The sequence below is a fragment of the Vidua chalybeata genome, chromosome 4 (genome assembly GCF_026979565.1).
Source record: "Vidua chalybeata isolate OUT-0048 chromosome 4, bVidCha1 merged haplotype, whole genome shotgun sequence".
Classification (NCBI taxonomy): Eukaryota; Metazoa; Chordata; class Aves; order Passeriformes; family Viduidae; genus Vidua; species Vidua chalybeata.
Window position 1 is genome coordinate 34199162 of NC_071533.1, and position 16298 is coordinate 34215459.

The window sequence follows — 16298 nt, forward strand, 5'->3', positions numbered from 1 at the left end:
GATCCACAATCTGTGATCAACAGTGGGATCATCTGCACCACGTAAGCCCACAGGACCCATGTGGGCAGAAGACAGATTTCCTGTCTTCTCCCTGTCCTGAGTTATTCTTGTGGTCAGGTGGGCCTCACTGAGATGGGGACACTCAGTTGAATATTGAAGTAGTACTCCACCTCATTTTCAAAGGTGTGAAGAGGTGAAGAGAGGGTGGGCATGCCCAGGTGTGGGGTAGATAACAAAGTAAGGATGCATACCCACACCTGGAAAACTTCACAGCAGCGGGTTCCTCCATCCCACTGCTCAGAAAGTTTACAGTCCTGCTAGTGACTGGTAAAGCCATGATCCCATGTGGGATCATGAACACAGAGCTCTGGGAGGAGACACTGTATCCCATGGGGTTTGGCACTTGGAGACCCCTTACTGCCTCTAGCATATACACTGCCAACCCAACTGATTCCTGAATTATGGGTCTTGGTGTCATGGCTGTGATTACATGGTTGATGTTACTGGAGTCCCCAAGAGCAACAGGGGCCTGGAAAGAGCCCCATCACTCGGATGCCATACAAATGGAGCAGTCTCAGACATGAGTCTGAGAAAAGATGAGGAGAGAGCAGATGGACACATGCTGTGGGGATTAGTGCACCGGATTACAAGTTGTTAGTTAAACTCCCAGATTTCTGTCACTTAATTATTCCTCCAAAAAGAAGATACAGAGTCATTCTCATCTTTCTAAACACCATTTTAATTCTGTTTTAAAAGACAGATGATATTTTGGTGCACAATACGAAGCAAATCTAATAGTCATTGTGTTTACAAGCGGTTGTCCCTAAACTGTCATAGTTTTTTTGAAGAGACATTATTTTCAGAAGGCAAGAGAAAAAAATCCTTTACACTCTGGCAATCCTTTGCACAAGGCATTATTGAATTTGTAAGTTGTTTTCCTGAAAATTCATAGACTGCACAAAAGGAACCATAGCAAAATAATCTCAAAATATGAGTGATACTTTACCACATTGTGCTAGTTTCCTCATTTTTTTTTTTTTCTGGCTCTGCTACATAATGTATTTCTTGTGCCTCTGGACAGGTCAGGATCTGCTGTGTTGTTTACTACCTTTAAAAACTTATCCATAACTTGCTAGATAGTCCTGCTAGTAAGTGTTACAAAAAATTGAACTCCTAACCAGAATGGATAGGATGAGGACTAGGGGAAAGAGTAGATAAGAGTCATAAACGTTCCATAAGAACATGAAATTATGCTTTTCTAATCTTTCTGGCAATTATTTTTTGTGGGATACTTTTTTATCTGTTCAGTCATGTGAGTTTATGTAGGGGATTAGTGGACCTCCTGGAAAAATTCTGGTAGTGCTGGAAAAACATGCACTGGTGGACTTGTCTTTTTGGTTTAGCGCTGGTAAATCTTCATCGGAGGGAGATGGGGAGAGAAGAAGAAACCAAAAAGTAATTAGTCTCTGCAGGTGGTCTGGCCATCCTTTGCTTCCTGCTCTGTGGCAGATTTGTCAGGAAGAGGAGCATTTACCTGACCTGGTCTTAATCCCGTATATACCTTAAGAACGACTGAAGCTGTGAGATGAGTGAATTAAGTCTGGAGTGTATAACCTCATCCCAAGTAATTATCCGATTGTTTTTCCTGAACGTCTGTTGTTATCTGTGTGGGTAGGGAAATTCAGCCTCTGAATGGAGCTGCAGAGCGTGTTTTTGTATGCAAGTGGTGTTGGGTTTGGAAAAATGTTCCCTCTGGCTCAGGCCTGGCTGTTATATGTCCAGTCTAGCTGTGCAAAGCTGTGCTGTGCATCAGAGGGACATGGCAGTGAGCATTTGTAGGACTATTGAGCTGGTCTTCATAAGGGGAAGGGTTTGTTACTGCAGAACCTGTCAGCATTTACACACAACACAGTGATATGTATGGTTTGACATCCACAGGTAGCAGGTCACTTATGACATTAATCTTTACACTGCTACCTCTAATGGGTGTTTTTTTCCTCTGCAAACCTGTTGGGGCTACCCTACACTTGACCTTCCCACACCCTGTGCCCTAGGGTTGGGTGCTTAGGTGGGTTTGGGAAGGAGGAGAAGCCAGATGTCTCTGCACTGGACTTCACAGGCCGGTTTTGTCTGGGCAGTTTGGATCCTACTCTTACCCCATGTGTCATTCTTGGCCTGGGTAAATACCCAGGAGGGAAGTGGAGGGAGCAGATCAGCCAGCCAGGCTGGCTTGGCATTTCCTCAGGGGCAAGTAAATGAGTTTGTTCTCCGTGTAGCTCTGGACACTTGGAAGGAAGCCACCTCTTGCTGCAGCTGAGGCTGCTGCCGAAAGAGGGGGAGCACAGCTCGGGCCAGCGGGCTGGTGTGCTCATCCCCACTGCCTGCCCCGTGCCAGGGCTTGGGAGCTGAGGCCAGGCCACAGCAGCACGTGTCCTTGTGCTGGTGAAGGAGGGCTGCCCTGTGCTGTGATGAGGGCACACACGTGCTGGTGTCTGCTCCGTGGCAGGGTCTGCGTGACCTGCCCAGGACTGTGCTGTGGGCAGTGGGGGCCATCCCAGTCCAGCACCTCCCTAGCAGGGCCCAAGCTGAGACTTTGCTGGCTGCATGGAGTAATGACAGTGAAGGCTGTCCACATCTTCTGCTTTCTCAGTCCCCCCTGACTCGTCTGTTAAGCTAGTGCCAGGATAGCTATACCACACCAGGCTTCTGCTGTTTTATGCAGCTCATGTGATTTGTCACTTGAACTGCCCTGTGGTCTGTGGGGAGTGAGCAGAATAGTCTTCCAAAGAGGTCCCCATGAAAGACCTGTATGGTTGTTCAGGAGCCCTTCTCAGAGGTCTTTGCCCTCTGTCTTGTCACATGCCAGAAGTTCCTGGCTCTGATCTGAGAGGTTTGAAAATCAGAGCTCTTTTTACCTAACCCTTTTGTCAGGCACTTCTTTGCCCAGGGCAAAGGATTTTTCCAGCTTTCCTGTTTACCATTCCACTGCTGGCTGGGACTTGTTCTTCTCAGATCTTGGACTTTCACTCTTCGTGTTTGAGCTACTGTACCACAGCTCAGACACACACCTGCACTTTGAAGTAGCAGATCTGAAATTAAAAGTTGGTTTTTTCTGGCAATTTTTATTTCTAGGATGGTTGTTTATGCATTCAGTCATGGAAGCATATATGCAGGATTAGTGGACCTCACGTGGAAAATTGCTTGTTGACACTGGAAGAATGAGTGCCAAATGAGTTTAAAACTGATAAATTCTAATTCCAAGGAGGGCTCCTTTCAGACTACAAACAAAGTAATTAGTCTCTGCAGGTGGTCTGGCCATCCTTTGCTTCCTGCTCTGTGGCAGATTTGTCAGGAAGAGGAGCATTTACCTGACCTGGTCTTAATCCCATATATACCTTAAGAACGACTGAAGCTGTGAGATGAGTGAATTAAGTCTGGAGTGTATAACCTCATCCCAAGTAATTATCCGATTGTTTTTCCTGAACGTCTGTTGTTATCTGTGTGGGTAGGGAAATTCAGCCTCTGAATGGAGCTGCAGAGTGTGTTTTTGCATGCAAGTAGCATTTTCACTGGCATGACTCTGCTACTACACACGGAAGTTGTACAGTCTTGTACAACTGTGTGACATGAGCAAACAGCACAGTTATTGTAAGCTAAGGATTACTCGTAGCACCGAAGAGCTATTCTGAAAGGGGAACGGTTTGCTACTGCAAAATCACCTCAATACTTGCATATGTTCTTCTGATATTCAAATAGGTCTGAAACAGTGAGAATTTCTCTGGATTTTTAACTATGAACTCCATTTTTGTAGGCTCACTATGACTTTCAGATCATGGGTATGCTAACTCAGCAACCCCCTAATTTGCTTGCCCTAACACTAGAGCCAAGGAAGCCTAAATGTGCTCCTTTCTCTGTGTGGACAGTTGGGAAGTGGTTGGGAACTGTGAACTGGAGCTGCTAATTTTACAGAGGTTTATTATGTGAGAACATTTAAAACATTGTGTTAGGGTGTGTTCAGTGAAAAAGAAGTGAAATAGGCAATTAGAGCAGCTTTGGTGACTGGGAGATTGGTGCCTCAGTGAAACTAATTTGGTAGCTTTTGGGATGGAAACTTGAAGAATATTTTGCATGGGTTTTTTATGTAAGAAATGTTGAATTGGCACTTCAGGTAAAGAAAAAAGCAAGTATGGAAACCATGTACTGATGCCTTCATTAAACTGGACACTTCTAATTCAAGAGCATGAGTGGAGCATCTGAATACATGAGAGAGCAGTTATAAAAAGATAACTGTTGAGCAAGGAAACTTTAGTTCTTGGCAACATACTGAGCAAATGACAAAGAATGATTAAAAGTGCTGCCATGTAGGATCAGACTCATATGTTCTTGAATTTAATTTTTAAATAGCTTGGGTCTGTTCCCATTCAAAAGCCAAAACATTGCAGAAAAGTGGTGCATCTGAAACTTTAGTTTCCAAAGGTTTTTTAGAGGTCAGTTTCCACCTGCACTGGTTATTTTTTCTGTGTGCCAAAGGTCTTACAAGGCAAAAGGCATCTGTAGAATTGCACAGTGCTGTTGCAGCTTAGTATTTTTAAGAAATAAATCCCAAAATATTAGTTGCACATATACAGCTATAAATAATAATTTTGCTGCAGAATAAAAAAGAGAGTGTTGTATTGACAGACATTCTATTTTGTGCTTTTTTTTTTTCCCAGGTGGTGCACTGTCCCATGTAGAATCTATACGGGTTATGAATAAAGGGGAGGAATTAAGGCTGACATGCAACGAGGAGGGACCCGTGACTTGGAATTTCCAGAGCTCGGACCCATCAGCAAAAGCAAGGAGTTCCAGTGAGAAAGAGTGGTACACTAAAAATGCAACAGTCAGAGACATAGGCAGATACACATGCAGTAGCAAAGGGAGTATTGTCTCCTCCTATTATGTTTTTGTTAAAGGTAAATATCAGTGAAGTATTATTTTTGCTTCCCACCCCTCCCCCCTCCCCCCCTTCCATCTCCACTCCCAAAATAATAGGACAGTAAATGTTGGAGGATGGACTGAATTTGAAGTACAGCAGGAGAACACTGGTAGAAGAGATCTTCCTCCCTGTCCAGTAGGAAGAAACCTCATTCTTTGATTTGCTTGCAATGGCCTTTGTCAGCAGCACAAAGTTCTGGATGAGTTTCTCTTTACATCCCCATTAATTTTGTGGTAAAGTTTATCCAAGCTCCCTTTCTGGACACTACCTAAGTGACCTCATTCTGTTCTGAGTCAGTTATACAGTGAAGAAGCAAGAAATACATAGAAATGTCTTTTTAATTCTATGCCATCCATCAGTATGAAGTCATGTCAAGTTTGGTCCCAAGCTTTTAACTTACCAAGGCAGTCAGCCTAAAGGATTTGGTCTTTTGAGACGCTGCTCCCAGGCCTAAGCCAGCAAACAGAGATGATTCCTCTGCCTTCAGCTTCTGATCTACCTTGTGACTGATCAGAAATGTCTCAAGACAGGAAAAAAAGTGCTTCTGCTCTGACACATTTCTCAATCCTTTATTACTTTGTGCAGTGTTTTCTTCAGATTTCTTCTCTGCTGATGTATGTCTACACCAGCTGCCACCGAACTCAGTTTACCATGCCTGGCACTTTCCCAGGAAAATGGTTATTTTGCTTCTCCTTCACATAGTTTTGGTGGTCTTCCTAACCTGTTGATGGAAAAAAGTCCTACGGCATCTCCTTTCTTGAAGACAGCATTCCTTGACCGACAGGGGTTGTCTCAAAGAGCCCCCTCTGAACCCTGCTAGTCCTTTGAGAATTACTGCAAGGTTGTTCTCCAAGACAGGGAGATACCAGAACAGCACAGCGAAGGTTGTTTTCTTGAGGGAAGATATCTGGCATGGCAGCCACAAAATTTAAAGAGTGCTCCTTTAACTGCTCCTGAGTTCTCCAAATAGCCATGCAGCTACCATGGATAAGTTTTCTTGACTTTCTGTTTTTCTCTCAGACTGTGACTAAAGGAAATCTGATGTGTATTTTACCTATATGTGGTAAACAATCTTCACTTTACCTACCCTGATTTTTTTTTTTGTGAACGTTATGGTAATTATCTCAGACAGCTATGATCATAGAGATGTTTTTGCCTTCCATTACATGAGTGACTCCTTCACCTCAGGATTGCAGGTAGCTCTCCTGAGCATGCTTACCAAAGCATCAGTGAAGTGTGTGGCCCTCATGCAACACATTATTATCTTTTTTCTCAGTTGTGTGAAAAACGTGCAACCTTAACTTTAACAAGTTCCTGGCAGTGAAATAAGTATGTTTGTGAGGTTGACCATCATTTTGAGTCAGGTGTGATTTAATGACATATCACCTGTAAGATGCTGCCATATGCTCTGCTGCTTGTGGGGTTGCCACAAGCACCCCATTATACTTTTTTGCTTGTAAAGGTGGGAGTGAAGAGAGAACAGGACCAAGAACCTCAATCCTACATAGTGACACCTAAAATGGTGACATCTGTTGATATCTTATATTCTTCTGAACATACTAAATGCAAATTTCTTCTGTTTCTGTGACCAAGAATGACACAGTGTTGAGAGACTGTGGATGTGTACCTGCTTCACCTTTCTCTTTTGGCAGAAAATACCTGTGTTGTATCTATAAAAGCATATTTTTTCCTGATCCAAGCAAGCCTAGTTAAGACTCCTGCATAAGAGAGAAAAATCTCTTGATTTTGATCTCAAGTCTTTTCAGATGGAAGCACTGATAAGCACTATCATATCTTGTGTTGGAAACCTGCGGTATGCCCAGAAGGCAAGGACAACCCAAGATGTCCATGGAGTGGACAAGATGGCATGGCAACCCAAGATGGCCTGAAAGGAAGAACATGACCGTGAGCAGCCTTGTTTGTGTCTGGATTCTCTACAGGAAGTCCTTTCATGTCTTCTCACTGTGCTATTCCCTTCCAGATGGGGACTGAAGATGTAAGGGGAGCACCTCAGCAATCCTTCTTGCTCCAGTCAAGGCTTTGCCTGCAATGTCAGCTGTTATTGAAACAGGTCTTCATTCCTGCTATTTTCAAAAATCTCTTTTTTGTTGTTGTTGTTGTTGCAGGGAGCCATACTTTCTGCCTAATGAAGATATCTTGGTTCTGCCCATACTGGAGAAAGCAGGACTGAGTAGAAAGCAATCAGTTATGTCTGTTAGCAGGAACATTTAGATGAGCACTTCTAATCCATCCTCTTCCTGCTCAGAAGTGATAGCTAGTCATAGCATTTCTTTTAAGATCTCTGTGTGCAAAATGTCACCTTTTGGTTCTGATCAGAAATGATTTCGTTTTTTTGTTTTTTTGTTTTTTTTTTTCATTTCTTAGTAGTCTGCATCCTCTAATTCTAGACTGATGCTTCAAAACCTGTAGTTTGTGGGGGCTTCTGGGGTGGTAATATCAAATTCAGCTAAAGCTACATCCTCATGCTAGGCTAGAAACTACCCACTAACTTCTCTATTCAGTGATGAGTGACCCCTGATGTAGTGAATTGCTTACATAAACATCCCAGGCTTAATTTTCAGCCTGGCACTTCTTGTCTTAAACCAAATGCACATTGTCCATCACCTTAAACAAATTCTGTGTGTCTTCCTTGGTAATCCATAGCTTGTTGATCTCTAATCATTCAAGTTGTAAGCATGTTTGCAAAAATGAAAGAAAACTTTTCTCTCTGTTTTTGTTTTTCTAATTCATTCTACTCTGTAGAGAGGGCAGATGGAATCTCAAATAAACTTTTACAGAGTGTTTGTCATCACACATTCCTTTATGTTTGTGTTTGCCAGCTTCTTAGCATTTCAAGGTCATGACATATCATGGGCTTCAACTTTGGTTGTAGAAGTGTTTAAAGTACTATATGTTTGTGTGCTGTGGTTGGCTGAGATGAAATGCTAGGAAAATTACCTTGTGAAAGATTACATGATTATTTTTCAATCAGATGTGCCGTTTGTATGCCCAGTTTTTCTTCTAAGCAGGCTAAAAATAATCTCTGCTTTCAGGGAGCAGAGAGAAAGAGAGAAGTTGTTTGCTGCTTCCTCTGGTAGCAATGTGTGTTCATTTAGATTATGTATTTTACAGAAGTGAAAACCATAATTTAGGTGCTTTTCAACTTCCATTTGCTCATAAATTTCTTTCAAATCCTCCCATGGGCATGAAACCTTACAGCCCTGCTACTAGCTAAAAGCAAATTACTTCTAGTGGTCTGTGAAAATCTGTTTACTGTTGTGGGGATATTTTGGACCTAAACAAGGCAAAAGATGCCCTCCATCTCCAAATAAAAAGGCAGTAAGATTATTTTTAGTACACATGATTCTTTAGTATATCTGGTATTGAATGCTGCTGCACGTCTCCTGTCATGCTGCTCTTTTAGGAGAAAATTTTATGTCTCTTGGTAAACATGAATTAGGCAATACTCAGTTTTACTGGCTGAAAGTAAAACTTTCTTTGACAAGTGCCCAATCGTAGAGTTAGAGTAATCAGAAGTTCCCATGCCAGCTTGTCTGACAGTTCTTTGTGTTTCTTCACAGATCCAAATGTGCTCTTCCTTGTTGATTCTCTGATCTATGGAAAAGAAGACAGTGACATCCTGCTAGTGTGCCCACTAACAGACCCAAATGTTACGAATTTCACACTGAAAAAATGTGATGGCAAACATCTCCCCAAAAATATGACGTTCATTCCCAATCCCCAGAAAGGCATTGTTATAAAGAACGTACAGAGGTCGTTCAAGGGCTGCTACCAGTGCTTGGCCAAGCACAATGGAGTTGAGAAGATATCAGAGAAGATTTTCTTGAATGTGAGACCAGGTAACAGAGGATTTCTGCTTTCTTGTAGAGAACCTGATTCCCAGGAGGTGTAGAGAAAGGCTATGAAGCCCCACTGCTGTCCAAAGCAAAGTGGTGAGCTCAGAAAACTTCTTTTGGGCATGTTGTGTCAGGGCACAGATTGATGTCGTGACACTTAGCTTGTGGCTGTGCCCAGAAGGTTTAGCCATGATGAACTTTATTTTCTATTCCTGATGATTTCCAGGCATTTTTTTTATCATTATAAGGAACATTGCTGTTAAATTCTGAGGGCAAACCAGCACCCTGAGGTTTGTACAAGTTTGCACAGGCAAAATTATTTCAGTGCCTGACTCCTGTGTCTGTTGCCTGCAAGTGAGAGTAGCAGGAACTGATTGATGGCATTGAAGAAGAGGGATTTGATGGACATGCAGAGGTTATGGAAGGAGAAGGTCTTTGTCTTCATGATACTGAGTGAAGATGGTCACAACAGCAGCCGTGTGCACAGATGATGATGAGGAGTGCATTGTGGCTGAGCTGCTACATGCAGCACTACACTTGGCAAACCTGTTGGTGCTACCCTACACTTGACCTTCCCACACCCTGTGCCCTAGGGTTGGGTGCTTAGGTGGGTTTGGGAAGGAGGAGAAGCCAGATGTCTCTGCACTGGACTTCACAGGCCGGTTTTGTCTGGGCAGTTTGGATCCTACTCTTACCCCATGTGTCATTCCTGGCCTGTGTAAATACCCAGGAGGGAAGTGGAGGGAGCAGATCAGCCAGCCAGGCTGGCTTGGCATTTCCTCAGGGGCAAGTAAATGAGTTTGTTCTCCGTGTAGCTCTGGACACTTGGAAGGAAGCCACCTCTTGCTGCAGCTGAGGCTGCTGCCGAAAGAGGGGGAGCACAGCTCGGGCCAGCGGGCTGGTGTGCTCATCCCCACTGCCTGCCCCGTGCCAGGGCTTGGGAGCTGAGGCCAGGCCACAGCAGCACGTGTCCTTGTGCTGGTGAAGGAGGGCTGCCCTGTGCTGTGATGAGGGCACACACGTGCTGGTGTCTGCTCCGTGGCAGGGTCTGCGTGACCTGCCCATTCTATTTGGAGGTGGGGCAAGAGGTTGAGGGGTGAGGACCATCTCAAATGTGGAGTTTGCTATGACAACTTTAAGTCTTTTTTTTCTGATGATTTGGAAATTCAGCATTGTCACTCTCAGTATTGTAATTACTGTGCTGTAGTATTTGGTCTTCACTGAGTTCATCAAGGAAAACTCCCACTTTCTCCTTGGCTCAACATTTAAATGTGTTGGAGATGCTTTCATTGGTAATGTTTTGTAGTTACAACCATGGCACTCAGACCCTCAGATGTGAGCTTCTGATACAGAAAGACTGAAGAGGCATCTGGGAAACAAGGAGCTCTGCAGGCGTACTCAGACACACAACAGCTATGATAGCATAGGGAGCGTTTATTCACAGCCCTTCTTGAAACAATGAGGGGCTTTATGGACTTGGGGCTTTTTTTTTGGATGTCCAGAGACATTTCTGATGAGAACACAGAATGCCTTCTGTACTGGCATCCTCCTGTCACTTGGGTACTGCTGAGTGCTGAGGGGGATTTTGTGTGAGCCTTTATATCTGAAGAGAGCAAACATGTTTCTTTGTTCTCTTCTGTAGCTTCTTACAGGAACATGAGGAAAACATTATTGTTAAAGTACAAATGGCTGAGAGACATGGGGTTTTCCTAAGTTTTGTACAATTTACCTGAGATAACTACAAAAGTTGTGTCAGAGGCAGAAAGAGAGTCTGGAAGACCTTGTCTGATACATGCTACATTCAAAGTTTGTCTTCCTATATAAAAGCCCTAGAGTGAAGTTAACTGGAGTATAATAAAAGAGGAAAATTTGAAGAAAGGATGAAGAAAATAGAAAAACCACAAAGGGAACAGAGGAAGAGCTGAAGAGCTTTGCAGAGGCAGGAGACACATAGTCCTCAGATTCACCTGACTGTTGACAAAAGACATCCTGAAGCAGAACAGGGTGTAGCTACCCCCCATGTGTGCATGTCACCACCTGCTTCTTGGGTGACAAAGTGTGAGCCACCACTGTAAACAGAGGTTGTGGTGCTTTCAGGCACAGGTGTGCAGAAATCCTAGAGCTGGACCTGTCCTCCTTGAGCTGTCCATCAGGAACTTTTCAGGGACCTGTCTGACAGTACTTTCTGTTGGCTGCAATCTTTTGTAATTAAAATCTGCAGTTAGTGCTGGCCTGCTGTTCTTCAGTGACTGATCCTCACTGTGTTTTCAGTTCCAGAGTGCTACTTTTTAATCACTGTCACAAAATTGTCTCATTGGTAGTTCAACATCATTCAGGTTTCTTCATGCAAGTTGCTATACTCTAACAAGTATTATCTAACTTTTAAGTGTAATTTGAAGCAAGGTTGAAGTAAAAATGTGCTTGTTGTAAAGGAACAACTGTGTAATATGTTAAAAAATGTGAATACATCTCAGAGCCTTTATTTTATTGGAAAGTTAATTAATGACTGTTGACTTTTATCCCTCCCGGAAGAGCTGAGACTAATGAAAAGTAATAAACTTCTAAACTGTTTTCCAGTTCACAAAACTCTTCCTGTCATCACCTTATCAAAAAGCTATGAACTTCTCAAAGAAGGGGAAGAATTTGAAGTTACATGCATAATCACAGATGTGGATAGCAGTGTACAAGCTAGTTGGATTTCTCACAAAAGTGGGGTAAGTTCCTTTAATTCATGTATCATGTGTGTCTCAGCACAGTACACAGACTCTCTGTAGACATTCACATACTTGTCTTGGGTACCTGATGCTGTGTTGATTTGGATTTGTTGCATTTACAAAGATTCAGTATCCCACAGACTGGTGAGAGGGTGACAACTGTCCTGTGCCCTTGAGGATGGCTGGGAGGAAAAGCATCTGCATGGGTTTCTCTTCCCAAAAAGAAATTAAAGTTAGGCTCTTCAATGTGAAGTTTAGGTGACCTCTGTTGGGCTTCCTAAATAAGGAAGCGTGGAGTGCCTTCACATCACATTGCAATCAATGGGAGCTGCAAATATCAACACATGGACTGCAAATTACATATTCTAGTTGTTATCATTAACAGTAAAATACCTGCTAATTAGCACGGGGTTGTGCGTGACAGGAATAGTAGTAGGCATTCATAGGAATGATTAATTCATTTAAATTACATGGTGTGCCTCACTAACTGGAAAAACTCTGAAAAATGAACCAGTGAACTGGCTTCTGTCTGCCAGCGATAGAGGAAGTGACTGACTGGTATCACCAAATTAAACTGTTGAGAGGCTCAGTGCTCCAGAAGTTTGATACTGGCAGTGCAACTATTCTGCAGAAAAGGGGCAGAGAGATCCCCTTCCCTGGTAAGCCAGTGTGCTGCCAGCTGTGCCTTTGAAATGAGCAGCAGGCATTGGGTTGTTCTTGAGAACGCTTCTTGATCTTCTGGGTATACCTTGAAATTTAAATTAATTAAAAGCCCTTGTGAAGACTTTTTAGTAACTCCTACCATATACTTTCACATGCTAATTGACTGATCTTTTACTGCTAATGTTAGTGACCAGAATACAAAATTCTCAGCCCATGTATATGGAAGACTCCTGTGATATTTGGATAAGTCACATCTCCTCAGGCACATAACAAACAGGAGTCCTGTTCCCTGGGTCTGGGCATGCTGTGCTTAGCTAATCCACCAGCTCTGGCAAAGCTGTTCTTGCTGAGTGCTCGCTGTTCCAGAAATCCCACCCCACAGCTCTGAATGTTGAGATGGTCTACGTGACATGAAGGTGGCTTGGAACATGCAGATCTGCTTTTGTTCCTGTGCATGACCTTCATCTGAGAATTTAATTTCTTCTCTCATTCCCCTCTCTTTCCTGTGTTACAGATTGATGAAATTGAGGCCTTCCCTTCATTTTTTGTGCTTTATAACTTTTTATTTAATGTGTAAAGCCACAAGGAAAGTATTTTCCCAATAAGTTTGACTTTTCTGACCTTTCTAGTAAATAGTAGGAGCTGCTGTCTTTGAAATACTATCAAATTAAATTTTGTATTGAAAGAGAACACACAAATTTCATCTTAGGTAGATTCAGAATTACATTTTATCCTGAATAGATGAGAGAAAAAAAAAACCAAAATGCTTTTTCCATGTATGACTGAAGTTATCACCACTTCGGAAAATCAGGACACTGGCTATTAGCAAGCACATCCATACTGAATATACATCTCTTGTGGTTATTATAAGTCAGGAGGAATCAAAATTGCATTGAGAAGGTTTAATTTGTCTAGAAGCTCTTGGAACATCCAAGAATTGCAATAATTCAATTAGAAAATCGTAACAAGTCCAGGTCTGCATTTGGTTTAATCAGTGTAAATTGTATTAGTCTTTCCAACAATACTGAACGTTCTCACAGAGACTAAAGTCAACATCTCAAAGCACTTACTTTTTTCTGTGCATGTGTATAGAATCACGACATATTTAAGAGAATGAAGTTTCCAGTTTCCTTTAGGATTAATTGCTGTGGACCACGAATCAGAGTGGGTACCAGAGGGAGGATGCTGTGTGTAGCCTGCTGCCAGCAGGGCTCTCTGCAGCATGCCTGCAATCGGGAGATGCTGTGGCCTTGGACGTAGAGCAACACAGCTAAAATGAAGCCCCAGGACCTTAAATTCTCTGTTGTCATTCGCTGGGGAGCATTGCAACCATTAGAGAGTTGCTGAACTTCAGGCACCATTTAAGGGGTGAACGACACGTCTGAGATGAAATGACTTCATACAAGAGCTTCAACTCCTGAGCATTAGGAAAGTCAGGACCCAGTGATCATTTTGCATCAAGCACTACAGTTAGAAGTGCTGTTTGTGCAAAAAAAACTTTCAGCTGGTTACTCATCCTCTCACCAATACTCACCTTAGTATTGGAAATCTAGCCAGAATGATCTGGGTCTGACCTTGGGCACGACAGCCTTGTCATCAGGTAACTGGAACATTTGAAGAAGCTAGAGGTCTAGTTCTTTTTGTCTTGGGTTGGTCTCCTCCATTTGGCTCTCTTGGGGCAGGTGAGCATAGCCCCAAATTCACTCCACCCCATGTCCCTCCACGTTCTTGCCTTAGAAGTGAGCTTGAGGAGAAAAGGAAAAAAAAAAGAAGGGAAGGGGGGATAGGACTTAGGAGAGGACATTATCTCCCAAAGGCAGCTGATCATACACTTGTTTTGCATGGAGAGATTCTAGTGACAGGTTTGTCGTGCTGGCTTACTATTCCGGTTTAAAGTTATGAATATTAATATAGCAAAGTTATAATTACTTCTATTTTTAATTTATCTAGCAAAGATGATGCACACACAGTGTTTTAGATGTTAATTGTTTTTTACCGACAGATTGTTACAAGCAAAAGCAGAAATTTGGGTGATTATGGATACGAAAGGAAATTAACATTGAACATCCGTTCAGTGGGAGTTAATGATTCTGGAGAATTCACATGCCAAGCAGAAAACTCTTTTGGAAAAACCAATGCCACAGTAACCTTGAAAGCTCTAGGTAAATACTTCTTACAGAAATCTTAACATTTCTAAGAGCAGGAGATGAAAAGTGAGAACACTGGGGAGTCTCCCCTTCCTTCTCTCTCCTTTTCCCCAAACCTCAGCGAGTTAAGTTGGTTTTCTGTAAAGGTTATTGCTGACTGGTGCAATATGGGATGGCTCAGGAAGTTGTGGTGTGTATGACTGCTTTAATTTCCATAACCTTTTGCTTGTTATTGGAAAGTGATACTAGAACAACCATCCGACAGTGTTTATGACCCTCTGGTTTGTCTCATCCTCCCTGGTTTAATCTAAAATTTAAACCAGTTTTAACAAAGCAACTAATTTACCTGCTCCTGGTATTGTCCCTATGCCCAAGTAATTTGGCAGTACAAGTGCAAAGCACATCTTCAATACCTGCCTTCCAAGCATGGGGAATCTCCCTGACAGTGTGTTAGTGTTTTTTTACGTAGAATCTGTATTTGTACCTCTATTTAAAATAACGCTGTGAGCAACATTGTGGTGCACAAAGACAGCATGAAATTGTTCCACGGATCACCCTCTTGTTAAACCCACTATCCATCACTTCTACATGTTTTGGATCATGTTCCTAAACAGTGAGCAAACTCCCTTCCTCCTCTTGTTTAATAACAGATGTGGTTAGAGTCTGCTATATATTAACTTGGGTGACACACAGTGCCTTTTGAATTTTAAAGCTGCTGAAACCTGCTCATTTGATAAATTGAGTACAATTAAGGACATATTGGTATAGATAATAAGATCATTCTGGTCTGTGTAGTTGCTACAACCGTTTCAGTTCCATTCAAGGGTGTAGTAACTAAGGGAAGTGTAGCCCTGGATTCTTTTTTTCCTTTTCAAATCCGTTTTTCTGTTGCTTGTTTTGCTTTCCCTGGTAACGTAAAGAAAACAGAAGTGTTTAACCTGTGTGGGTCAGATCTTCAGCAAACAGGCAGAGGTTCGCGTGCCCTTAACCTTGCTGTGCCACTTGAGGGGGTAGGGCTCACAATGAAAGGGATATTTTCCTCATTTTTTTACAGGAGAGACTACATTCATATGTAAAAGAGTGAAACAGTGTGAAGTATGAAAGAAAATCTTCTCCCCAAGGGGATCAATGTGAAAGCTTTTATTATAAGAGGAGGGAAGTTCTTCACTACAGAAATTCTTAGTACTACTACATATGCAAATGTAGCCTTAAAAAGGATTGATTTTGGAAAGTCTGGGGTTTAAAATAAAGCATGGCATTATAAAAAGTAGGAAATAAAATTTTTGTTTAGTAAAATACAAAGTTTGTATTTAATAAAAAATGTCAGAGAAGAGGTGGAATCTTTCGTTTCTGAGATAGTTTTCTCGCTCCACCCTCTGAAATTTGACTTAAATAAGCTCCAACTTTTGGATACCTTTCACCATTTATTGTCAAACTGACAATATATTTACCTGAAGTGTGCCAGCTCCCAGGGTCCTGGGAAGTGGTGTGTACATAGAGAGAGATCTGGGATTGCAATAGATACTAAATCACTGTAGCTTTAACATTAGCCAAAAGTTTTACAAGAAATAATGAGTATTTTTGTAAAATTCCTTATTGTTTTTTCTATAGGTAATTTATCTAACTGTAGAAGGTACTAGAACTGCATTGCAGGGACTGATAGTGTTACAATAAAATTTTATTTGAAGAGAGTTGGGTCTGATTTCGAATACAGCTTGAATAGTTAATCCTGTGTTAATGCAGAAAACTGAAAAAAGCACTGCAAAGGAACTGCAAACCTTCAGTTTCCAGATTTGAAATATTTTCCTCTTTTCTAATGATGGAGACCATTTTAGAGCATACCTGCCTGCTGTGAATTTACTTCATCCTCTCTTCTTCAAAGCATCTGTCAAGCGCTCTGGCAGATCCATATGCTTTCACCAAGCCCCACTGGCTCTGGTTT

General features: G+C 42.1%; 1 protein-coding gene across 1 annotated transcript in view; it reads left to right on the forward strand.

Moving 5' to 3' along the window:
- The window catches only part of KIT (KIT proto-oncogene, receptor tyrosine kinase), a 53381-nt gene that overhangs the window by 13372 nt on the left and 23711 nt on the right, over window positions 1-16298 (forward strand). The window contains exons 2-5 of the mRNA XM_053941605.1: window positions 4713-4952; window positions 8557-8835; window positions 11410-11546; window positions 14212-14371. Of these exons, the coding sequence (XP_053797580.1) occupies window positions 4713-4952; window positions 8557-8835; window positions 11410-11546; window positions 14212-14371 (816 nt within the window). The remainder of the gene's footprint in view (window positions 1-4712; window positions 4953-8556; window positions 8836-11409; window positions 11547-14211; window positions 14372-16298) is intronic.